The sequence below is a fragment of the Salvia splendens genome, chromosome 5 (genome assembly GCF_004379255.2).
Source record: "Salvia splendens isolate huo1 chromosome 5, SspV2, whole genome shotgun sequence".
In the NCBI taxonomy this organism is placed as follows: Eukaryota; Viridiplantae; Streptophyta; class Magnoliopsida; order Lamiales; family Lamiaceae; genus Salvia; species Salvia splendens.
The window spans coordinates 38368233-38393567 of NC_056036.1; the positions used below are offsets into that span (position 1 = coordinate 38368233).

At 37.9% G+C, this 25335-nt stretch overlaps 2 protein-coding genes and 1 pseudogene across 3 annotated transcripts; 1 reads left to right on the top strand and 2 right to left on the bottom strand.

The window, feature by feature from the left end:
- The first annotated feature begins 2889 nt into the window (after nucleotides 1-2889).
- LOC121804857 (elongation factor 1-gamma 2-like) lies at nucleotides 2890-6135 on the top strand. Its single transcript, XM_042204555.1, has 8 exons — nucleotides 2890-3014; nucleotides 3153-3183; nucleotides 3940-4089; nucleotides 4172-4232; nucleotides 4313-4365; nucleotides 4500-4601; nucleotides 4720-5209; nucleotides 5541-6135. The coding sequence occupies exons 2-8, from the start codon at nucleotides 3175-3177 to the stop codon at nucleotides 5918-5920; spliced, it is 1245 nt and encodes a 414-aa protein (XP_042060489.1). The 5' UTR covers nucleotides 2890-3014; nucleotides 3153-3174; the 3' UTR covers nucleotides 5921-6135.
- An 865-nt stretch (nucleotides 6136-7000) lies between these two features.
- Nucleotides 7001-8587, bottom strand: LOC121803048 (annotated as a pseudogene).
- Nucleotides 8588-14098: 5511 nt separating this feature from the next.
- Nucleotides 14099-24065, bottom strand: LOC121805808 (dynamin-2A-like). Of its 2 annotated transcripts, none has more exons than XM_042205815.1 (22): nucleotides 23672-24065; nucleotides 21269-21319; nucleotides 21060-21180; nucleotides 20823-20912; nucleotides 20640-20701; nucleotides 20420-20534; nucleotides 19944-20286; nucleotides 18986-19133; nucleotides 18630-18731; nucleotides 18430-18549; nucleotides 18083-18166; nucleotides 17861-17988; nucleotides 17470-17554; nucleotides 17183-17330; nucleotides 16626-16702; nucleotides 16120-16176; nucleotides 15880-16030; nucleotides 15644-15792; nucleotides 15279-15392; nucleotides 15139-15206; nucleotides 14855-15024; nucleotides 14099-14581 (listed from the first exon to the last, which is right to left on the bottom strand). In XM_042205815.1, exons 1-22 carry the CDS (start codon nucleotides 23819-23821, stop codon nucleotides 14343-14345), a joined length of 2772 nt encoding a protein of 923 aa, XP_042061749.1. In that variant the 5' UTR covers nucleotides 23822-24065; the 3' UTR covers nucleotides 14099-14342. The 2 variants fall into 2 exon arrangements, with proteins under 2 accessions (XP_042061749.1, XP_042061750.1); XM_042205816.1 differs by having other exon boundaries at nucleotides 21313-21319; nucleotides 23672-23795.
- Between the last annotated feature and the right edge of the window lie 1270 nt (nucleotides 24066-25335).

Consider the following 25335-nt stretch of genomic DNA (forward strand, 5'->3'; position numbering starts at 1 on the left):
TTTATTTTAATTTCTATTTTATAAGTAATACATATTCCTATGTAGTATATAAGAAGTATTTTATCTATAACATATTTATTATATTGGTTCTTTTATATTTTTAAAATAAATTGAAAATTTACTCAAATCTTTTATGCTAATTGCAGTATTATATTCTTATTTATACAAAATAATCAAGTATTTAATCTAGTATAGTTATTATATATTTTTATTTTCTATTTAAAAAATAACTCAAATTTTGTTCAAATAACTTATACTACCATCTCATGTTACTCGCATTTTTCTTTTTTCGACTTGTCCAAAACTACTTATACTATTTCTATTTTAAGTAAGAAGTATGGAGTATTTGATTATGGTTTATAATTAATTAACTGTTTTCTTATTACACTTAAAACACTAATTACATGATTCTAAATTTACGACCTAAAATGAAAAGTGAAAGTAGTATGAGACAAATAAAGTATTAAATAATATTCCTACCTTTATGTTTCATCTACCACCAATAATCGTCCAATTTTTACTATTTTTGACCGTTTACCAATATATGTTCCATTTGTTTTTTACTGTTCTTTTTTTTATAATGGACCTTACATTTTATTAGCATTATCTCGTTTACATTTTATTTTATTACAAAATTAATGTATAAAAGAAGACTCATCTTTAATTATCTTTTTCCAATTTCCATTCACTTTTAATTATATTTCTTAAAATCTGTGTCTGGTAAACCTGGCTTTATATTGGTGGACGAAAGTAGTAGCCTTTAAATTTATTTTATCTATTTGTATAGTTATATTTTTCTTTTTTTTGCTTTTTAGAATAATTGGAATTTTGACTGAATATAGTATATGTTCATAAAGAGTTACTTTCAAAGAGTGGGTAACTATTATATTCATATTTAATAAAATAAAATATTTTTAGACATTCACAACTAATAAAATGGAAAGACAAAATTATCGGTCAAATTTATAAACTCCAAATCAATGTAACTATGTTTAGGAGGTCTGAAATTGGAATTGGAGCCTTCAATTTCAAATCCAATGTTTGGCACCACAAAAATGTTTGGATTTGGAATTGAATTGCAATTCCAAATCTTCCAATTCCACAATTTGAATTCTATATATCAAAAGTAGAAAATTTAAATTCCAAATAGTCATAAAATTAGATAAATTCACTATATATCCACAACACACACTTCACACACTACACACACTTCACACACTTCACACACTACACACACTTAACACACTAAACACAGAATTCACACACTACACACATTTCATGCACAACACACACTCCACACACTACACACACTTCACACACACTACACACATTTCACACACTACACATATTTCACACACTACACATATTTCACACACTACACACATTTCACACTTTTCACGCACTTCACACACTATACACATTTCATGCACTACACACATTTCACACATTTCACACACTTCACACACTTCACACACTACACACAATTCACACACTATATACACTACACACATTTCACACACTTCACACACTACACACATTTCACACACTTCACACATTTCATGCACTTCACACACTACACACATTTCACACACTTCACACATTTCATGCACTTCACACACTTCACACAATTCACACACTACATACACTACACACATTTCACACACTACACACATTTCATGCACTTCACACACTACACATACTTCACACAATTCACACACTACATACACTACACACATTTCACACACTACACACATTTCATGCACTTCACACACTACACACACTACACACATTTCACATAAAATACACACTATAAAATAACACACTATACATACACTATTCACAAACTGAAATTTCAAATTTGGTTCAGTTTTTAGTTTTTTGATTAGTTCAGTTTAAACTTTTTGAAAAATTTTAATTTTTCGATACAGTTCGGTTCTGATCGACAAAAATCTAAAAACAAAAAAAAATTCAAAAATTTATGCTTGAAATATGTGAAATGTTGAAGTGTGAGAAATGTGTGTAGTGGGTGAAATGCGTGTAGTGTGTGTAGTGCGTGAAGTGTGTGTAGTGTGTGTAGTGTGTGCAGTATGTGTTGTGCGTAAAATGTGTGAAATGTGTATTATGTGTGTAGTGTGTGAAATGTGTGTAGTGTGTGTAGTGCGTGAAGTGTGTGAAATGTGTGTAGTGTGTGTATTTTGTGTAATGTGTGTAGTGTGTGTAGTGTGTATAATGTGTGTAGTGTGTGAAATGTGTGTAGTGTGTGAAGTGTGTGAAGTGTGTGTAGTGTGTGAAGTGTGTGCAATATGTGTTGTGTGTAAAATGTGTGAAATGTGTATTATGTGTGTAGTGTGTGAAATGTGTGTAGTGTGTGTAGTGCGTGAAGTGTGTGAAATGTGTGTAGTGTGTGTATTTTGTGTAATGTGAGTGTGAGTGTATTTTGTATATAGTGTGTATGCATAAATTCTTCAAATTCAATTTCATATCAATTACTTCATTTTACCAAACATAAGATTTGGAATTCCATACAATTCAATTCCATCAATTCCAATTCCAATTCCAATTCCAATTCCAATTCCAATTCCGTATTTCAAACGCAGCCTAAATGTCGCATCCTAAAATTAGAAATCCAAGATATACCGCCGGTGGAGATGGAATGCCACAATGCCGAATCAAAAAAGATGAAATGGAATAGAAGAGAAAGTAATGATTATATGTGTTTCGATAAATTTGATGTTTGACTTTTAATTTTGTTGTTTTTGATAAAATTTTTTGATCTACTTAATTAATTAAAATTGGATTTAACATGTTTAAAAAATAAATTAAATGTTAGATGCATTATTTATAATCAACTTTTAAAATTTTAGACCTAGTGTAACCGTCCCCTAAATCCTAGTAGCACCGACGTTGCAAATTAGCTAACAATATAAATAGAAGCTTCGAGAGAACCCTAAACCTCTCTTTGCTTATCTACACCTCACTCTTGCTCAGAGTCGACCGGTTCCGTTACTCTACAGGTGATTTTTTTGCAATTTTGCGTTTCCGTTTCTTTCCCTTCGCTATTTCAGTGCACATTATCATTTTCGTCATTTCCAGCTGTTAATTTTTTTGTTGTTTTTAAGTACTGTATTTATTATTTGCTGCTGTTTTTGTAGATTCTTTTAATCGCGCGGAGCCATGCCTCTGGTGAGTTTTATTTCTTATTTCTTGTTTCAGATTTAGTTATATGTGTTGTATTGCGGCAGATCTATGAAGCATTGGATCATTGGTTGAAAACTAGATCGATTATTTTGAGTTTGAATTTGTGGTATATTAGGGAATGCTCTTTTTCCGGAATTTGATTTTAGTGATTGCAAAATTGAATTTGTATAATCGGTTATTGACATTTCTCTTAAGAACTGGTTTTTTGTTTAAGAAATGATTGATAAAATAACTTAAATAAAAAGTTCCACAAATATCATTGCAATTAATAATTTGTCCTCAATTTTGTGCATTTTTTTTATTTGTTTACATTTTAGTCATAGTGCTTCTATTTTATCTACCCCACAATTGTCAACCTAAATAATCCAATCATATTTTATCCTATTAAATATCAATATTATCTATGCTATCTGCCAAGCCAAATGCCCCCTTAGGAATTTGTGCAACTTCCCATTTTAGTCGATTAATGAAGAATATATCAATGTATCTGTGAGTCGATACTGTTGCATGCATTGCCATCTTGTAGAAACACAGCATTTTAAAAATGTTTCTTTCTTACCTGGGAGTTGTTGGCTTGTATTGAGAAAGTAGCCTTAGTGTCCCACAGGATGTTTATCAGTGTGCTAGAGGAATATACACTAAGTTAAGAATATCTGTTGTCACTCTATACTGCTGAATCTAGGTTGGTGTGTTCTCTTTATTGTTGTTTCAGCTTGTGATCTTATACCTTCTTCTGTACAGGTTTTGCATGCCGCGAGTGGGAACAAAAATGCCCTTAAGGCACTTGTTACTGCAGAATACAACAGTGTGAAGGTTGAACTGGCAAAGAATTTTGAGATGGGTGTGTCAAACAAGACCCCAGAATTTCTCAAGATGAATCCTATTGGAAAGGTATGATATAGTGTAAAGAAGAACCCTACTACTGATCAAGCTGAACCTATTCTGCTCTCTGATTTTCATTTTGTTGGTATAGGTTCCTGTGCTTGAAACACCTGATGGCCCGATATTTGAAAGCAATGCTATTGCACGCTATGGTACTTGCACTCTTGTTCGTTTTATTTGCTTTAATTGTGGATTTCTGGTCTATGCTGACCTGTTTCTTGCATGTTTACAGTGGCTCGATTGAAGCCTGATACCACCTTATATGGCTCTACGTTGATTGATTACGTAAGTGATTGTTTTTTGGTTGTAGAGTAGAGTCGAAAAGTATATATAATTGGTTTGCACAAATGTGTTCATTTTATAATTGAAGTTGGGGATCTGATTACTATATTCGTGTTTTTGTTTACTTGATCTTTTAGGGGCACATCGAGCAATGGATTGATTTTTCTGCTACTGAAATTGATGCTAATCTAGGGCGTTGGTTGTACCCCCGACTTGGTTACGGGCTCTATCTTCCTCCAGTATGTCAATTTAATGACTATCTTTCTGTACCTTGTGCATTTCTCCGCCACGAAAAAGTTTTCATTTGGATGAATCATGATGGATTATTGACATAATTGTTTCCCCTGTTGTACACAGGCTGAGGAGGTTGCAGTTTCCACGTTGAAGAGAGCTCTTGAAGCACTGAACATTCATCTTGCCTCCAATACATACTTGGTTGGACATGGAGTTACACTTGCTGATATTGTCATGATATGTAATCTCAGCATCGGATTTAAGGCAATCATGACTAAGAGCTTTACATCACAATTCCCACACGTGGAAAGATACTTCTGGACCTTGGTTAATCAACCAATTTTTAAGAAGATTTTGGGCGATGTTAAACAAGCGGAATCTATTCCCCCAGTTGCATCAAAAAAACCCACTCAACCAAAAGAGCCTGCAAAGCCCAAGCCAAAGGAGGTTAAGAAAGAGGAAGTGAAGCCACAAGAAGTAGCAGAGGAAGAAGCACCCAAGCCTAAGGCAAAGAATCCATTGGATCTTTTGCCCCCTAGTAAGATGATACTAGATGATTGGAAGAGGCTGTACTCTAACACAAAGACCAATTTCCGTGAGGTTGCTATTAAAGGTAATCACTCTAACCAGCCAAGCATATGTTTACTTTGCTTGCTGTGCTTAACTAGTCTTTGGTGATTTTTGATTGTAAAGTATGTTTGAGTAATCTATGTACCCCTAGAATTTCTTTCTTCTGTTTATTGTGATGTTAGGAGCCTCAGTGTGTCTGTGTCATATTGTCTGTGTGCGCCCATGCATGTTTGTCTAGTTTATCTGTGACTGGACGAGTAAAAGCATATCGTAAATTTGTACCCTCTACATGATGTGTCTTATATGCGTAATCTCAGTTTGACAATCAGACTGTGGCCTTCTTGTTTAATCATCGAAGCTCATTTCTTGCGCAGGGTTCTGGGACATGTATGATCCAGAAGGATTCTCACTTTGGTTCTGTGATTACAAATACAATGATGAGAACACTGTCTCTTTTGTTACCATGAACAAGGTCGGTGGTTTTCTGCAGAGAATGGATTTGGCACGCAAGTATGCATTCGGGAAGATGCTCATTATTGGTAACGAGGCACCATTTAAGGTGAAGGGGCTGTGGCTTTTCCGAGGGACCGAAATCCCTAAATTTGTTGTTGATGAATGTTACGATATGGAGCTGTATGATTGGGTCAAGGTAGATATCAACGACGAAGCCCAAAAAGAACGCGTCAGTCAGATGATTGAAGATGCTGAGCCTTTTGAAGGTGAAGCACTCTTGGATGCCAAGTGCTTCAAGTGAAGAAGATAATGCTTGGACTCCTATGGTTCCTTGATTTTGTCTTCCCGATTTCTAGTCTATCTTTGACTTTATTCTGCAAAGTAGCTTATTGAAACAGGATTTTTTTGGATCTAACCTTTGCTAAATCTTTTTGATCCGGATATTTCATCAACATACCCTTGTTTTTACTCAATTATCTTTATCAAAATGGCATTATGATTGTGGGTTGATAAACATTACTGGGCCATTTATTTCTCCTATAATCCGTGTCTAATATTATGTGAGGATTCATTAATCGTTATTCTAGAAAGAGGGAAGAGAAGCATAGGACTGTAGTAAGTGTTGGCATGCGATATACTGTATGATGTTGGAATAAATGATGCCGCCATAGCCACCCCTATTATTATCTCACCTGCACCTCCCAACTTATTATAGAGTACTCATTTGTGACGTTCGATTTTCTAAATAAAATACTATCAAGATATAATATATAATTGAGTTGTGAGATTATTTTGATTGTAGGGGTTGATCATAACTAATTATGATATAATTATCCATCTTGGATTGGGTTGTGAAATTTAATTTCATGAGCCAAATACACTATATATTTAATTCGAACAACTCATGGAGTATTTATGTTGATCTCTCCGTTCTTGATGTGTGACAACTCACGTATGTATATTCCAACATAATGATATTCACTATTTTGTGTGTGAAGTGAAGAGAATAAAATAACATAATGATATTCACTATTTTGTATGTGAAGTGAAGAGAATAAAATAAGAGAGAGGGAATAAAGTATATCATCTTAGTTGGGACAAACTAAAAATGAAAGTGGATTATCTTCAGTTTAACAGATGGAGTACTTATTCGAAACCTAAGCTTTTAATACATTTGAAATTGCCAAATAAGTTAATGAACTCATTTACTCATCCCTTACCACTTCCTTCCTGCGCCACCTTCAATAACCAGATTTGTTAAGTACAAATATGCATGCCAAATTATGATCTTGTTCTAGTCTTGTACGTGATTTCTTCTTTGTGTCAGCTCTTGTTGTTTTGTTTGGATCTGAAATCAAAGTCTGTAAGAGCAGGACTATTCTTGAATGAATCATTGGTTAAATTCCAACTCAACAAATGTTGCACAACAGTAGCAAATGTTACAGAAGACGAAAGATTGGAGTTCAGAGGAGTATGTTTCCTCACTACAAAGACATGAAGTTACAGAAATTCGGAAAAATCAAGTTAGAATCATGGCCTAGAGTGCAGCCAGTTGCTGTATGTTAATGGGATAAGCAAAAGATTTAGACATTGAACTATAAGCCTTCTTTGCAAGCAAAATGTTGGCAGCTTCAGTTGGATGAAACGCGCCCCAGAATACGTATTTCTGTCTGTTATCACATGGAGTTTGGAGAGGAAGACAAGTTATCTGGCCATTGTTCTTTCCTACTCCACAGCACCCTTTGTCCACCACATCAAATCCTACACTCCCACATTGCAATCTTATCAAAATCTGTTGCTAGTTTTCTCTTATAAAACTAGTCTCGTATTGCGCCTATGAATGCAAAAAGTGTACCATACCGTATGTTCTGGCCTTCTGGACAAGGTCTTGGCTGCTGAAATACGAATCAAGGTAGACGAATCTCGACCCTGGCAGCTGACCTCTGTTGGCTTGATCCACCAGCTGTTTGAGACCGCTGTTGAAAGGGGGGATCGCATTGTTGATCTCTTCGTTGCACCTGCTTCCACTTCCATTGTAACGGGGCCAGCTGATAGGGTATGCACCCTATCTGCCCAACTCCTGCCACAATAACTTTCCGTGCTCCCAAGTTGTAGAGCGCCTGCACACAAATACGGGCACGAGCATGGTCAAACGAACAAAAAAGACTATCAAGAAAATGGTGTGATGAAAAAAAGATTACTGTTAATTGTCTGGCATAATCCTGGAGGAGGGATTCAGCATAAGCCTTTGGTGTATAGCGGGAGCTGGTTGAGTAGTAATCGCGCATGAAGTAGTTGTTGAGGTAGTCGTTGCTTCCCAATCCGCAGTAGAAGATGGCCTTGCTGAGATAGGCGGCTAGCTCGTTCCCATCTCCTCTGAAGAATCGCCTTAGCTGCTGCACTGTTCTACCAAAGTTATCTACCTGCTGGTTCATTGAAATGTGGTCTCCCTGACAAAAAAAAATTCTTGGATTTATGTTATTTACTTCACAAACATAATGTAAAGCTATGAACAACGTTATACACACCAGATTATTTCCAGTTTCATCTCTGATCCCAGAAACTCCAGATGCATAATTTGCACCCTGAAGCAGTGCTCGGCCACGAATTGCAGCAAAGGGAGGAATATAGTTGGGGAAGCCCAACAATTTAGCTGGAAAGAGAGCAACAATATCAGTTGATGTTAAACAAGAGTAAGGACCAGTTGTGCTTGAGGAAAAGCATGTCGTGCACCTTAAACATCGACAAAAGTGAGGCCATTGGTGAAACGGCCCGTGGTTCCCTGAGGAAAGTCGAGGCCGTAAGGCATGTAATTAGCCCGGGCCAGAGTGAGAATTCCATTATTGTTGCCATTGTCAACTAAAGAATCACCAAATATAAAAAAGGTAGGAACTTGGCTATTAGGCTGTGAAAATGCTGCTCTTGCTGACAAGCACAAGAAAGCTAAAACAGCCCACATTATGGAAATTCCAAACTAAAACGAGACTTGATTTTGAATACAATGTAATGCATGTGTTTTTATAGTGTGTTTAAAGAAACAACCCGTGAGAGGAAAAGTGAAGCATTTAAGGTGAGACAGCGGTGAGAAGAGGTGATTATCTCGTGATACTATTGCCATAACTGAATAATAATTGCAACCAGATTGATCATGCCTTAAATGGAAAGAATCAAAACTATAGCTCCATCCATCACCATTAAATCCCCTATGATCAGTTGGCAGCTTCATGTGAGTGAATGTAAATCAAGCCATCAATGGTAAGCTATAAATGATTGCTAAATATATTCAAATAAGAACTTTCTTAAAGCGAGAAACGTAAAAAACGATTGCACTAATGATAGAACGGTTCTCACAATAACTATCCGGAACGTAAGAACACTTGCATTGCACATATAAAGTGAGATTATATATAGTGTTTTTCACGGTAGAAAAGTTTTTACAATAACCAATAAAACAAAATCAAATTCAAGATCATAAAGGCAACTGAAAACCGATAAAAACTTTTATTCGATAAAATCATCCAATGTGTGATGATTTATCTGAAACTAGGAAAAGGATGATAAAACTTTAGCAATCAAACTAGGGACAAAATGGTGTTCCTACACTGGTTTTTTTATGACTTGGGATATTGAAATGCCTCATCAGCTCTTTCTCCTCCACCATATAACCCTTGCAGAGAAAAGACATAGAAAATGTATCCTCCACCTGCCTATTAATATCATGCACAAACACATCAGTGTCACCGTCCAACCTGTTCCTGGCCAACAACCCAGCCGTGTAGATGGCGCTTGATGGGATGCGTACTAAACAAGCCCAACAGCAAAGACGGCCCATCAGCCCAAAGCCCAAGGAAGAGTATGAGTTCGGCATTACCAAAGAGTTCGGCCTCAGCCTACAGCTCGGTAAAAGCCAACCAATCAAGCTCTGCTCTCAGGTCGGCGTCAAGCTCTACTCTCAGATCGGCAACCAAAGCAGTTCGGTCTCAGTATTCGACCGAACAAGGAGTTAGTGGACCCATACAGGATTTCCACAACTTCCAACACACCCACTACCACGTGGTGTCAACTCAGGCCACGATCGTAGGCCATGACCTACGCTACATCCACGATCTTAGGCCATGACCTACACGACATCCACGACTTAGGGTGGTGATGCAAGCCACGATCTTAGTTCAATATATAAATAGAACTTAGATCTGATAGACAGGGGTGAAGCTCTCTAGAGATAAAATATCATATAGCAAGTCTGTGTTGTAAGCTGGAATCCCAGATCAAGCAATACAATCTTGCCCTCCCTTCTTCCCGTGGACGTAGATTTACTTCAGTAAATCGAACCACGTAAATTCATTGTGTCGTAGTCTTTATTCTCTACCAGCATTTACTAACATCAGAAACTCGCGGATTCATCAGCGCTCATCCTCCCGGGAAAGTAGTCGCTGTATCCTGTGACCTGTGGGTTCATCCACCATGATCAGATCCCACTGTGTCTCATACACAAAACTAGGCAAGCTCTTTATAGCAAGCCGGCATTTGGAGTGTCTTGGATCACACACTTGTTGGCATTGCTCTTGCATCCCAATCTAGTGGAGTTGTTTAGCTTGACTCCTCTTGGTGTCATACACAACGTGGTAGGATTCAAGAGACGGGTGCTGTTGAGTACAAACCTATCCCACATCGGAAATCCGAGGGAAGTTGGAAAGTGTATATAATTCCTGTCCAACCCCAATTAGTTTGAGGCCTTTTGGGTACCCTCAGATTTTCGATGTGGGATAGGTTTGTACTCAACAAACCTCCCCCTCAAACCGAGACCACATCGAGACACATTACGGGCCCGACTCAGACTTGTCAGGATCGTCGGCCCCACTCGAACATGAGTCTCTCAGACTAGACCCAACGCCAACCTGGCTCTGATACCACTTGTCAGGATTGTCGGCGTCGGCATATTAGTCCGAGACCACATCGAGACACATTACGGGCCCAACTCAGACTTGTCAGGATCGTCTGCCCCACTCGAACATGGGTCCACATCGAGACACATTACGGGCCTGACTCAGACTTGTTAAGATCGTCAGCCCCACTCGAACATGGGTCTCTCAGACCAGACCCAACGCCAACCTGGATACCACTTGTCAGGATTGTCGGCGTCGGCGTATTAGTTGATATTGTCCGCTTTGGGTCAAAACCAGCACGGATTTGTTTTTGGGTCACTCCCCAAAATGCCTTAAACTAATTGGGGTTGGACAAGAATTATATACACCTTCCAACTTCCCTCAGATTTCCGATGTGGGATTGGTTTGTACTCAACAAACCTCCCCCTCAAACCGAGACCACATCGAGACACATTACGGGCCTGACTCGGACTTGTCAAGATCGTCGGCCCCACTCGAACATGGGTCTCTCAGACCAGACCCAACGCCAACCTAGCTCTGATACCACTTGTCAGGATTGTCGGCGTCAGCGTATTAGTTGATATTGTCCGCTTTGGGTCAAACCCGCACGAATATGTTTTTTTGTGACAGAATAGAGCAATTGTGTAATTGAGACAAACAAAAACGTGAAGAAGACACAGATTTACGTGGTTCACCAACGTTGTTGGCTACGTCCACGGACGGAAACGGAGAACATATATTATTCAGAGTGTTTTCAGATTGTGGCTACAGATTTCAGATTGGATCTCAGATCACAGAATTATGTGTCCTACTCCCATATAAATAGGCACACATGAGATCCTATCCTAATTCGAAAACATAATCATATCCTAATTAGGAAACATAATCTATACAGATTCAAGGCATACTAACAAATCTCCAACTTGATTTGAATTCTCCCTTGGAGACGCATCATTACAATGCCAGATGAACAGACTTCTCCTTGCCTCAGATTTGCCCTCCTTAGGCAATTAACAACTCATGACGTTAAGTAAGTCTAAATAATGTTGAAACTTGCTCTGCGGGACCGGCTTGGTGAACATATCAGCAGGATTATCAGTAGTACCTACTTTCTTCACCCGGATGATGCAATATCAGCAGAGCCTGTCATGATGGAACCTTTCAGAATATACAAGGTAACCCGTTTCAATGTTGTCAGAACCACCTTCTAACCTTTCATAGTATGCATTACTCCACCTTCAAACCTTTCATAATATGCATTACTCCACCTTCAAACCTTTCATAATATGCATTACTCCACTTTCACCTTTGAAGCTGAATCCCTTACTGTCAAAGGTAATCAGATATATCAGATTTTTTGTCATTTGTGGAACATGCCTGACATCGTTCAAGGTGCAGAACACCCCATCATGCGTCCTTATTCTGATAGAGCCAATGCTAACCACCTTGCAGATAGCACTGTTGGCCATGGTAATATTGTTTCCATCTATCTGCTCGTAAGTGGTGAAATACTCTCTGTGCGGACACAGATGGTACGATGCTCCTGAGTCAAAAATCCACACATCGTTGTTGTGTGGCTGGTCATCTGCAACTAGCGCCAGGCTTACTTCAGAATCTGAGTCGTCAGCTTCTGCCACAGTTGCTGAACCATTGACCACCCCTTTCTTGCCCTCTTTCTTTTTCTTCTTCGGACAATCATACTTCCAGTGCCCTGGTTCTCTACAATATATGCAGATGTCGCCGGGTTAGAAACCTTTCGATCCCCTTTTGATTTCGACTTCTTCTTTCCAGGTTTTTTCTGATCCGTACCCGTAGCAGATAATCCCGACGCCTGACTTTATGTGGCTGAACTAGCTGCCTGTTGCCTATCTTCTCTGATGTGGAGAGCAGATTGAATATCTTTCAGAGACAGAGTTTCTTTCCTAGTCATAAAAGACTCAACGAAATTCTCAAACGACTCAAGCAAAGAAACTAGCAGAATTAAAGCAGCATCCTCATTTTCTACTTTAACTTCAACATTATGCAAATCCAGCAAAATTTTGTTCAAAGGTTCCACATGATCCCGAAGGGGCGTACCTTCCTGCATGAGTAATCGGAACAGACGTTGCTTCAGGGGCAACTTATTGGTTAGAGACTTCGTCATGTATAGACTCTCCAACTTCGTCCGGAGGGCAGCCGCAGTTTCCTGATCAGCGACTTCGATGATAATATCATCAGACAGACACAACATGATTGTCGAGTGAGCCTTTTCATCTAGGGTTATCCACTCGTCATCCTTCTCGTCTGCCTTTTTCGCTATTCCCTTTGCAGTTAGCGGCGCCCACAACCCTTGCTGCTTCAGCAAAGATCACATCTTGATCTGCCATAGACCAAAACTATTTTTCCCGGTAAATTTGTCGACCTTCACGTTCAGAGCGGACATCTTGATCGATTAACACAGAAACCCTAACAGATGCGGAATTCAAAAACCCTAGTTCGAAAACCTGGCTCTGATTCCAGTTTGTTGTGACATAATAGAGCAATTGTGTAATCGAGACAAACAGAAACGTAAAGAAGACACAGAATATAACAAACAGAAACTAATGTATTTAATACTGAAGATGGGATTTTGGTGCATGTGTTTGAAAAATATGAAGTGAGTTTATCAGAGGAATATGGGAATGTTGGTCTCTTTATCAGTAAGAAGAGAAAGAGGAGGAAAAAACAGCTCAAGATTAGCTTTCCATTCAGGGGCTTTGGCTGATTGCCTTTCATTGTGTTTGTGTGTGTTGCAGAATCTTCACACTCTCTCTCTCACCCACTCTCTCTGCTTGGATAAGAGAGGAGAGATATTCTGAGTTTGTGTGTTTCTTGAAATTTAACTTAATAGTTGAAGCAAAGAAGGGGTTAGTTAGTGCTGATTTGATTAGAGAATCATCTTGCATTGATGGTTTACCCTCTTTGTTAATGTGAGAGGTTTAATTCACAATTTATTTCTCCTTTTTTTGAAGAAGACAATTACCTTAACTTGCTAGGAAATGATCACACATTATTATACTTTCTGAAAATCGATACTTTAACTACCCACATCAATAGTACCTGACCTCTAAATATGGTTTGATATCCATTTAGACATGATTTAATAAATCTTCTGTAAGGAGCTGTTGGGAATAGGGCATGTCACTATTCTCATATTTATTTTCCATAAAAGATTAAATGCAGAATAGCATGACAAGGAAGTTAACCGGTCTCATATCTTTGGAGAAAAGAAGAAAATAAATGGAAAACTAGAAAAAGAAAACATTTTAAGAAGTGGCGATGAATAAATTATTTAAATAATGGACTAATAGTGCCAAAAAGGAGTGCATAGAGCTTTGGGAAAAATATTGCAGTTGATATTTAGTTCAATTGATTAGATAAGTTTTGGTACAGAAAATGTCAGTCTTAAATTATAAGAATTGGCATTAAGCTGTGACAAATCTTAATAAATTTATACATACAATTTGAGGATAAGTAATCTTAGACAACCGAACACAATGGTAACAAATGTAAATGCAGAATTAAAATAGGTAGAGATGTTGGTTTCATTTCGTGACAGATGTTGGGTGTAAAAATAGAGAAAATGTTAATATTCTCTTGAAGAGAACACACATTACATCCGAGTATAGAAACTTCAATATAAGGCAACGGCCGATACAAAAAATGCAACATAAATGACACATCAATCGTGGAGTATTTATCTACAGAACTATACCAATTCTAGATTTCAGATCAATCAGAGTGGCTCGTCACACAAATAAAGCAACCACTCGTAAGAATGCATGAACAGATTTTTCGTCGAAATCACCCCCTCATATTCTAAGATCTATAACTAGAGCTGGATGAAGGAGGAGCAGGTGGCAGTCGGTTAGGGGTGCGACGGCTACCAGAGTTTGCCCCTGAGCTCACATCACCATTTTGTGGAGGATCACTGTACCTTCGACTATGACCATTGGATCTAGAATCCCCATACGAATCACTTGGACCGTTGGCAGCAGCATCAAACGCCATTCTCCAGTCGTCGCCTGAGGATGGACCCGTGGCAGTTGGACTATTCTCTGCTCAATTTAGTATGGGACGCATAATAAGTTCACATGAGGATTGTATTGCAAGATCTTAATTCAGCAACTACATCATTTTTTGCCCTTGCCTTTTGTTTACTTATTTTGAAATCATTATTATGCATCCACAAACATTTTAGAACGACGCAAGTTTCCTACTAGAATACTTTTCAACCACAAATTTTTTAGATTAAGATACTAGACGGGACGGGACTAATGAAACCCTGACTGCAAGTTAAGATAGTCATTGATAATTTCTTCAAAAAATACCTGCTCCGTTATTGGAGAAGCTGGAGGCTGCTGCTGCCCTATTGTCGTGAATGCTTAAGTTCCTAGTAAGCTTGGAGAGAAGAGCGGATTGTTTCTGGTGGCGTTCTCGCCTGCGCTTTACATTCTGGTCCTCGAGGAGCAACTCTTCTATTCTAGCTGTGCTTTGGGCACTACAATTCCAATTTAAATCAAGCCATATCATGAATATGAGAACTGAGATTGAAAATCAACACATAATATTTCACTACTATTTAGAACAACTCTAGCATGGAAATGACACTAACCTGACAGAAATGTACAGTTTATTAAGCATGTCTTCTTTTGCCATCTCTACTTGGCAAAGTACAACCGCCTGCAATACAATCATTACACAAGGGAGCTTGACGACTCCAAGCCAAAAGACCATTTCAATATTAAACCCAACCTTTGGAACATTAGCAGCAAGACTGTTCAGAACAGCTTCAACATAACCACGCACTTCCTGAGCCATCCATCGAAGTTCTTCCTCAGGATCTGCAGGTCTTCGGGCCATTGTATCCTAGTCAAAGCAACCACAGTAAGATCAGTAAGCAGGGCTTTGTCGTGCAAATGTAGAGAAGATCTGATACTCCAGTGACAATACAAGGAATTAGATAGACTATTGAAAAATCACATTTCTTCCATACAGGACTTCGCATAATAAGTGTAACAACAATACATTAACATCATATCAATCAGAAAATATCAACCAGTTAAGGAGCGTATATGCATCAGACATTTGGAATGTGCAGAAGTAAGCAAATTATTTACAAGAGATCCGTCGGAAAGACTTTGCCGCATTGGAGGACCAGTTTCACCCTTCACTTGACCTCCTTTAGAACTGATTACATTTCTTAACTTACTCAACCACTCGGTCTTTTCTTGCATACTCTCAGCCTTCAAAACAACAGCACTATGAGCTGCAGAAATGAGTAAAGTTCTAGTCAGTTTTAATCTTTACTTCTTAACGAAAAGAATACCTCATGAGAACAAGAAATTAAAAGAACCTTTAAGAACAGTCTTATACTGAACCCTGCTTGTTAGCTTGAATGCAAGATTGGGTCCTTTTCCTGCATCACGACCACTTGCCTTTTTGTCTTTAGAACTCTTTGTAGGAGGAGATTCTTCTTCCTCTGAAACTTCTTCCAGGTTACATTCCTGATAATACGAACCATAATATACAAGTTGGTTTCCTAAATAATGCATTTGAGGGGCTCATAGACATGCAGTACACGACCAGTAAGTACCTCCAAAGTGATAACACCACGAAAATGCCGTTCTTCCTGTTTCTTGGTGTATCCAAGCTGCAGCAGAGATCCAAGAAAATAATGAATCAGCAGGGTACATCATAAGGTGACCAGAGAACGGAGCATAATTATAAACAAAAGCACAATTTTTTTTCATCAAATAAGAACGTCTTTTACTTGCTGTTAGAAACTCTTCATTGAACTACTGAAAGTAATTAAATAAGTTCAATGTCAGAACACAGAAGTAGAAAAACCAACTAAGAATATATGCATATACCTATTCACCTATTAGAAATATCGACTAACCACAAGTTTAAGAATATCTGCGATCCAGGAAAGTTCATACATAACAAGCTAAAAGGAGTTGGATCAGAAAAATGTATTTCTATTCAGCAACCCACAATTAAAAGATGGAAAAAAAAAGGAAGCATTGTTTCCCATTGATCTAATCACAACATGGAATAATTGATCTTATTCCAATACATCCAAACCATGAAGGGACTCACTTTTCCAGTCTTTTCGTTCAGAACAAACCATCTTTTGCTCCACCCGCTGTTTTTGGTACTTTTCTTCAACAAAAAGCCTGAAAAAAGTGGAAATTAATCCCTAATGGAAACTTAAACCAAAATTTTAAAATGAGTTAGAATATGCTAGTTTTCCGTATAAATGATAAATCCAATAGACAACACCAGGAAATTACCATATAAGTGGTCAATTAAAATGACCATCGATTTAAAATAGCATAAACACCAAATTCTTGATCAGTAGTTGCTTTACTAGTCAGAAAATTCTGTGCAAGGATGAGCCAAAACAAATTTTAATAGGGCATTCTCAAAATTTTATCAAATATCAAAGTTGCACTAAACCATAACCTGAGTGTTGAGACAATGATAAAAACAATAACAAAAACATAAACAAAAACCTATGGAATCACCACATCTAGATGCCAAATAAACGACATATTAGGGTGACATGCAGCCTTTGGTTTATCGACATATTAGGGTGACATGCAGCCTTTGGTTTATGAGAAGTGTAAAACTGCAAATAAAAAGTCAGCACGAACCTGCAGTTATTTCCCCTTCCGGCCCAGCAACTTTTAGGACTGGTTCATCTTGCACATCCTTTTCTTTATCTTGTTGACTAGATTTATTGTCCTTCATAGACTTTAAGCCACCCCCACTCTGCTGGCCTCCAGTTTGAGGACTTGTTGCCTGAATAAGGAACCAAGACAGTTAAATCAGAACATAAAGTTTAAGAAACTTTCTGCAACCAATATTGTAGGACAATGCAATTTGAGTATCCCTCAAAAGGAGAAAGAAAGGAAAGAGTAACAAAGAAAGCATCACATACCCTATTTAACATGGACTGCTCGGCTTCATGAGCCTTTTTGGAAGATCGACCTTTCAGCTCCTCTTCACGCCGCTGTCTATCCATCCTGGAAGAATGATCAAAAGAAACAACTATAAGAATATTCAATATGACCATCAAGAAAGGAAAAATCAAATTAATTCTGTATTACAAAAAGCCAACTAAACACAATAAATATAGAAAAAGTAAATTTGATAATCAACTCATTTTCTTCCACTACCTCTGCACAATTAGAAACCAACAAAAGTAAACAAATAAAAGATCAAACTAATTTTATTATCAATATACTTTCTCCTACTATTTCTCAAAAATCTAAAGAAAGGCAGATAAAAACTGCAAATGGTCCAGAACTGAATCAAATTGCTAAGCATACCGCCTCTGCACCAATCGGATAAAATGTTGGGGAGGAACAAATGCGCGTTCCATGTCAACAAGTGCTACTACCATATTTTTTGCATTAGTTTTGTAGCTTTCAAGAGCAGTTGAGGCAACCGCTATGACCTACACATGAAGCAGAAATATATTCTATGACTCAGAAGAAACAATTAGCATAATATTAACTGTTGAAATCTATAGCTCCATCTCAATCATGTACCTCTCGCTTAAATGGAGGATATCTTCCAAGGCCTGGTGTGGCATTCGCAGCAGCTGTTACGATATCAACAAGTACCCTGTGCACCTATTCACATGATTGTAAATATTGTAGCCTTGTTGTATGCAGAAGAGTGACATTGCATGAAAAAAATGGAAAAGGGGGTAGAAACAAAACCATGTGGAGCAAACACCAAGGTGCAAGTTACAAAATTCAGATAAAAAGATATAATTTCCATCAAGTTCAATATCCAAGAAAGGTCTGACTTCTGATCTGAGAAAGACGGCACTTTAATCTTGGATCATAATTAGGACATCATCCAACAGACAAAGAAATTATTCAAGGCATACCTCATCAACACAAAGACGTGAAGGTTCTTTAGCAAGCTCCAAAACACCCTTTATTAAAGATCTCAGCCCTTTCTCAGGAGATATAAGATAAGGTTGATAACCGTCAGCTTCAAGAACAATCTGGAGAGATTTACAAGAGTAAAAGAGCAAAAAATAAGACTTCAGATCATATCATTGTTGAGATGATGTAGAAAGCATACCCTCTTTATGTTATTGATGTCGAAATGTCTATCTAAAGGCAATTGCTTGATTCTATTGGGGAAATTTCCTTCAAAACTAGCAACAACTTTCCATCCAAAACCCTGCAAAGAATTGACTAATTCTTTTAAAGTGGGTGCCCATGGATGAACCATTGACGCTCCATCTATTGATCTTGTTTTAACTGACCCAGATAGTGTACAGCATATATAACACATTAAAAATATAAGATAAGTTAGATGCATTTATGTGTCACAAAGATAAGCTGGAGGAATTTGTCCTTCCAATTCAAGTTAAAAATGTTAATCAATACTACAATTGCAGGGCTAATCAGAAAATTGCTTTAATCATATCTCACCTCCCCAGTTGTGATGTGCTGGAGGAATCTGTCCTCAAATTCACGGCAAAGCTCCAAAGCTAAAGCCTTTGTACCCTCAGAGCTGTGAACCATCTGCTCACCAAGTCTGACTAGTTCATCCTGTACTATTTGGGACTTACCCTGGAGCCTTCAGGAAATGCAGAATAGGTACACGGTCAATATATGTATTCAATACTCGAACAAACTAATGGAGAAAGAGTAGTTTTTTAGTATCCATAATCAAATTACATAATGAGAAAATCATGTATCAGGGCGAACCAATCTTCTATGGGAGGGGTAAATCATAATAGAACCATTTCACTAAGTGTGCAATCAGAAATTTGGCAGATAGAGGCATATTCTAGCAGCATTTCATAAGTCTCAGACAATGTTTGAGCAAGTGACAAAATGTCACATGCTTTAAGAAAAATACAACAGTTACACCAGTAAAAATGAAAAAAAACCAAGAAAAAGCAATGTAAAATATAGACGTATGATTTGACTCCAAAACAAATGTTGAAAGAAGAAAATGTCTATGACATCTAATCTTTGTACAAAACAAAATAGCCACATTGTGGATGACACAGTAGCCACATTGTGGACGAAACAGGTTTTAATAAAATGGTTAGTAGTGTATGAGTGGAGTAAGGGTCTCACTATATGGTGAAAATTGTGAGCTGTGTGGATACTACAACTACAAAAGGAAAGTGGCAAAGTTTTTGCAGACGGAACGAAAAAGAAAGTTGTCACAATTTTTGCGTAAACGGAGGGAGTAGATGTCATCATGGGATAGATAAATCATTTTCCAGATGGAGAAAAATACTAGTTATGTTCATCAACTTCATCTTAGGAAAAACATTAAGTATTCACTATGTGGCTTACAGAAATAGAACATGTCTTCAAGATATATTAGTACAAGTGGTAAACCAAGGACAAGAAGCTTGAAGCAATATCATACCCAGATAGAAGGTTAGGAAGTCTAACTTTCATACGACTTCGGATCTGTTGAGCCAGGGTCTCTACCAAGGCTACTCGCCCAAGCTTGCTTTGAGGGGCTCCAGTCAGTATAGATTTCAAACTTTCAGTCTCTGCTCGCCATGCAGTTTCTAAGGAATTATCGGCACCAACGCTCCCCGATTGTGAGGATGCTATAGAGACAGATTGACCAATCAAAGCAACCCATGGAATATCAGATGTACTTCGGGGTCCTTGGTTCGATAAAAGAGCCTGCACAGCAGCTAGGACTTTTGGTTCTGAAGATGCTTGATCTATCTTGCTAATAACTCCAACAGTTCTCGTAACTAAGAAATAGAAACATAGGTTGATCACATATAGGTACAAAACTGGACGGAAGACGGAACTCTTTTATATTTCTTCCTAGTTTTTACTTTTCTGGAATGTTATAAATCATGAAGAGAAACAGAGCAAACCCACATTCTCCGTCAAGCTCCTTTGCAATTCTGATTGCTTTAGCTGAGGCCACTTCCGGGGCCTGGGAAGCAGGTATCACAACCAATAATATTGCATCACTGCGTTCAGCGTATTGACTCTGTAAGGGAGGAAAATGGGCTATCAGGATAATAAACTACAAGTTTCTGTGTCTAAAAGAAAATACTCAAATTCAGTCTAATGGATGTCCTTAATTAATCCTTACCAGTGGATCATCAAGACTCCCCTTATCCACTCCAGGCAAATCTATCAATTTCAATGGGGGAGCTGGAAGACAATAGATAACTAATATAAACATTCAAGGTACTCTAAGCTCAACAAGTAGAAGCAACAGCATGGAAAAGACCCAGAAACAAATAGGTAAAAATAATAATTTCCATAGACATACCTGTACTGGTTTGAAGTTTTAAATATATCTCATCTCGACTCTTGCCTGAACTCTTGCTCAATCTGTCCTGTAATGAATGCCGGAGAGCACCTATGACAGTTCAAAAGATGAAAAGGATGGACTCCGAGTGATCAGACAACCAAGATAGTATAGAATTCTTTTTTTATGGTCTGTGAATAGAATGCCTACTGGCTCCTAACTTTGCATTACACTTAAAAGTTCAGTAAAAGGCCTCACTTGCAGAAACTTGCTGTGATTTACTATCAATCTGCAGAATGATTGATTTACTGCTCATGGAGGCATCCCTTGTTAAATCAACAACTATGGGAGCACGAGTAGCACCACCTTCACCAGTTGGCTGTAGAATTAAGGTTAATAAGAAGGAAGCGCTTATTCTTATGTTAATATATAACAGATGATCATGAGTAAGAGCTCATGACACTCACCAACGCAGGATGCCCGATTAGACTATTTAACACAGCAGACTTACCTGCGCCCTGATAAAAATGTCTCAGTCAGAAGATATCCCATGACAAAGACAACATAAATACAGGCAAACCAGTAAGTCATGAAGTTAAAAGGTAACAATTTTATATCAGCCCCTACATGTTCACCCTAGTAAGAATGTAAGGCCAATCTTGGTATGATGGAATGAAGGAGGGAATGGAATGGTCCTACTTCCATTCCATTCTTTTGAATGGTATAATGGAATGGAATGATCATGTGATAGAATGGGGAAGAGAATGGAATGGAAATGCAAAGGAATTGTTATTCCATTCCTAACTTTATTCGATTCCACCCTCATTCATTCCATCATACCAAGAAGGGCCTAAGGTGCTAGCCTACCTTGAAATTTTAATTTAAGCACATTGAGTCATTAAACTCCAAAAATAAATTAGTTGAATAGACCTTGAGTAGATGTGCCATCGGCTAAAGCACGAGACCAAGGATCATCTGATTCGATGGTACGACCTCAATAAGAAAAAGTCCCACTAGAAGTTCCTACTTCTCCACTCCCCAGAATCTAATCATACACAACTGAAGCGCACATACATGGACAAATCAGGGACATAACCATCTGATAACAAACTTTTAGATCTTCACTGGCATTTTCTGACCTTATATTAAAGTCCTTGTCATAATTTAACACAGAGTATGTGCTATCAGTTTAGTTACGGGCTTGCTAAGAAGAAATAAAGAAACATATGTTCATGTTCATGCTTTTCACATTTAAGTTTCATGGAACGTGATCATGCTCATACTTGAGTATTCAAATTTGGAAGAAGCAAAATGAAAATCCATAAACTCAAAGCTGTATATCAGTACCTTTAAGGAGTTACAGAAGGTTCAGAAGTAAAGAGGAAATGTGATATCTTGAGAATTTCTGAAAATTCATCGTAAAAATTTCTGGCCATGCAATTCAACCTACTAATATCTCATACTCCCCCCCCCCCCCCCCCGCCGTCCCACAAGAGTAGGCACTTTCATTTTTAGTCTGTCCCACAAGAGTATGTACTTTCTAATTTTGGAATCTCTTTTCTCTCTATTGAGGTGGGACTCATTCTCCACTAACAATACTTTAATTAGTTTTTCTTTTTATCTCTCTCTTACTTTACCAATTGTGCATTAAAACTCGTGTTCAACCAAAAGTGCATATTCTTGTGGGACAGAGAGAGTAATATTTATATGTCTCTTGGGAGGTTTGAATGTTGACTATTTAGTAATGGAAGCTCCACAAATTATAAGAATATGGGTTGTAAAGAATGTGGACAAGAAAAAACAATACCATGAATGGCATAATGTGAGAAGTTATTTTATCCTACGATAGAATGACTCCATGACTCCTGTATAAATTCTGAAACTAAAGACATTAAGCTTGACATGAGAGTAAACATACATCTGAAAAGTTATACTCCCTCTGTCCGACCATAAGCAAGTCACTTTCCTTTTGGGGGTGTCCCACCATAGGTGAGTCATTTTCCTTTCTAACATATAATAATACATTTCCTCTCTCAAACTTTATTCTCTTACCTACTTTATTCACTCTTCCCTGCTCTACTTTTTCTCTCTTTCCACTTAACTCTTTAAGTATCAATTTCTTAAATCCCGTGCCCAAAAGAAGCGCCTCACTTATGGCTGGATAGAGGGAGTACTATAAATCATTTCAAATTCTAGATTTAGAATTTCAATAGTTTATGAATGCATAAGGAAAAAGGTAGAGATAGTTCAAAATTTTCAGCCCAATTCAAACTGATTATGCTGATAAGCATAGCCGAAAATTAATGTGAGACCTCATCATGCTGAGAAATGAACACAGTTATTACCAACTTGGAGTGCCATAACATGCATCTAACATCTTGCATAGGACTCTTTACATGACTCAAATCATATAGAACACTGGGAAATTTCAGATGCGTCAAAATACTTCTCTAAGGTTGTAAACGAGGCAAAAGTTTTATCACTCCCTTCTGCTCATTAGAATTTGGAACTGAAGTTAACCTACCCATACCTTGGATAAATAAATGCTCATTCTAAAGGCACATCAGCTCTAACAACATAGAATTTATTTGTGTAGCTATCCAAATCTTCTTCAATACATGTAATTGGCAAAATTCATGATCTACGCAGTCCAGCTTCCGTATGAGATACAAAAGAAAGTTGAGCAGTTGAATGAAACATCCAAACACAAAAGAGCATATAACCCCCAACTATGAGATCACAGGTGCACAATCTAGATTCCAAATTCAAATAACAGATCACATTTCCAGATCCGATGTATTGCATAGCAACGAAGGTCTAAGTCACTTTCGAGTACGGGGCACAACGAAGCTGTGATTAGCCATACTCACAGTGTTTCCGAGAGCAACAACATTGAGGAAAGTGGAGGGGCGTTTGGAAGAAGAAGCAGACGGCGTCTCATCCACGTCCTCGTCAGCAAGCAGCGCCGCCGCCTGCCGCATCGAATCGGAAAGCTGCGACAATTCCTCGATCGCGTCCATGGATGCCAGATAATCTCCTCCCGAGATATCAACGTCTCGGATGCAATTGAAACAATGAGTGACTGAACCAGCCGGATCGAAGCAGAAATGGCGGCAGATCCAACGGAATGGGAGGAGATCAAGTCAATCCGAGTCGGGTATCGAAGACTGTATCTATATGTGCATGTATAGATTAAGCAGAGATTAGGGTTTGAGCGTTGTTTGATTGTTTGTTTGGATTTGTGGAAATTATTTCTATATCGAAGACTGTATCTATATGTGCATGTATAGATTATCTGGCCATATCATTACTTATCTTAGTAACTTAGTTCACATATATTTGTGTAGGGTCATGATCTATGGCAAACACCTCTTAACCATATAACTAGAGAACAAATCATAGCCATAAGATCAAAAAAATCAAGGGCTAATATTAATTTTCGAATTTAATGAGATATTAGCTACCTCAATCACAAATTTACTCCATAATAACAAGTCAGGGGTATTTTGGTCATTGCACAGCGAATTAAATCCAATTTCGAAAATTGAATTCAAACTGTGTCGCGTCTTCTTCTCTTCTTCTCTCTTCTCCTCTTCTCGTCGCAGTTGGCGGTGTCGCAGAAGAGAGTTTTGGTGGCGACAATGGCGGTTGCCGAAACCGTCTTCGCTCTCATCGGTAGCTCAGCCGCGCAGGAAGGTCCCGCACCGGCGCTGGCTTCCGTCGCCGTAGATGTAGCTTCGTTCGTCGTCGGCGCGGCGCTCAGGACCTGAGTTTTTATTTTACTTTCTAGGCTATGGCGGAGTGTGTATGTAATATATATTGATTTGCGGTGTTTGGGGGTTTGGATCAGTTGAATTGCTGTGTTTGGGGTTTTTGAAATTCTTTTTCGGTTTGTAATATTCATTCGACATTTTTATGTGTGACTTCTAACAGTGTGTATCACACTATTAGATATTCATACTGTGCATTTGATGTTAATTAGGATAAGTAGTATAAAATTGCCATTTTCTCCAAATCGTATTGCCCGTAAGTTCTTACCAATTTTGATGTTATTATTATATTGATTTCATTACTTATTTTGTTGTTGTTGTTTATACTATAAACTGCAGATTGATGCTTGCTTTGTGTGCTCACTTTAATTGGGAATTAAAACAGATGGATGTCAAAACTGCCTTTTTGCATGGTGATTTAGATAAACCTATCTACATGAAACAGCCTGAAGGCTTTGTTGATCCCAAGTTTCCCAATCATGTGTGTTTACTAAAAAAGGCTTTGTATGGTTTGAAACAATCTCCTAGGCAATGGAATATTAAGTTTAACAGTTGTATGCATAAATTGGGTTTTGTAAGAAGCACTTTTGATGCATGCTTGTATGTTAAGGATCTTGTTTCCCCTGTGCCTGTGTTCTTGTTACTGTATGTTGATGACATGCTTATTATGGGACCTTGTCTGAAAACTATAAAGTCTGTTCAGTCTGCTTTAAGTGAGAATTTTGACATGAAGGATTTAGGTGATGCTCAGAAGATCTTAGGGA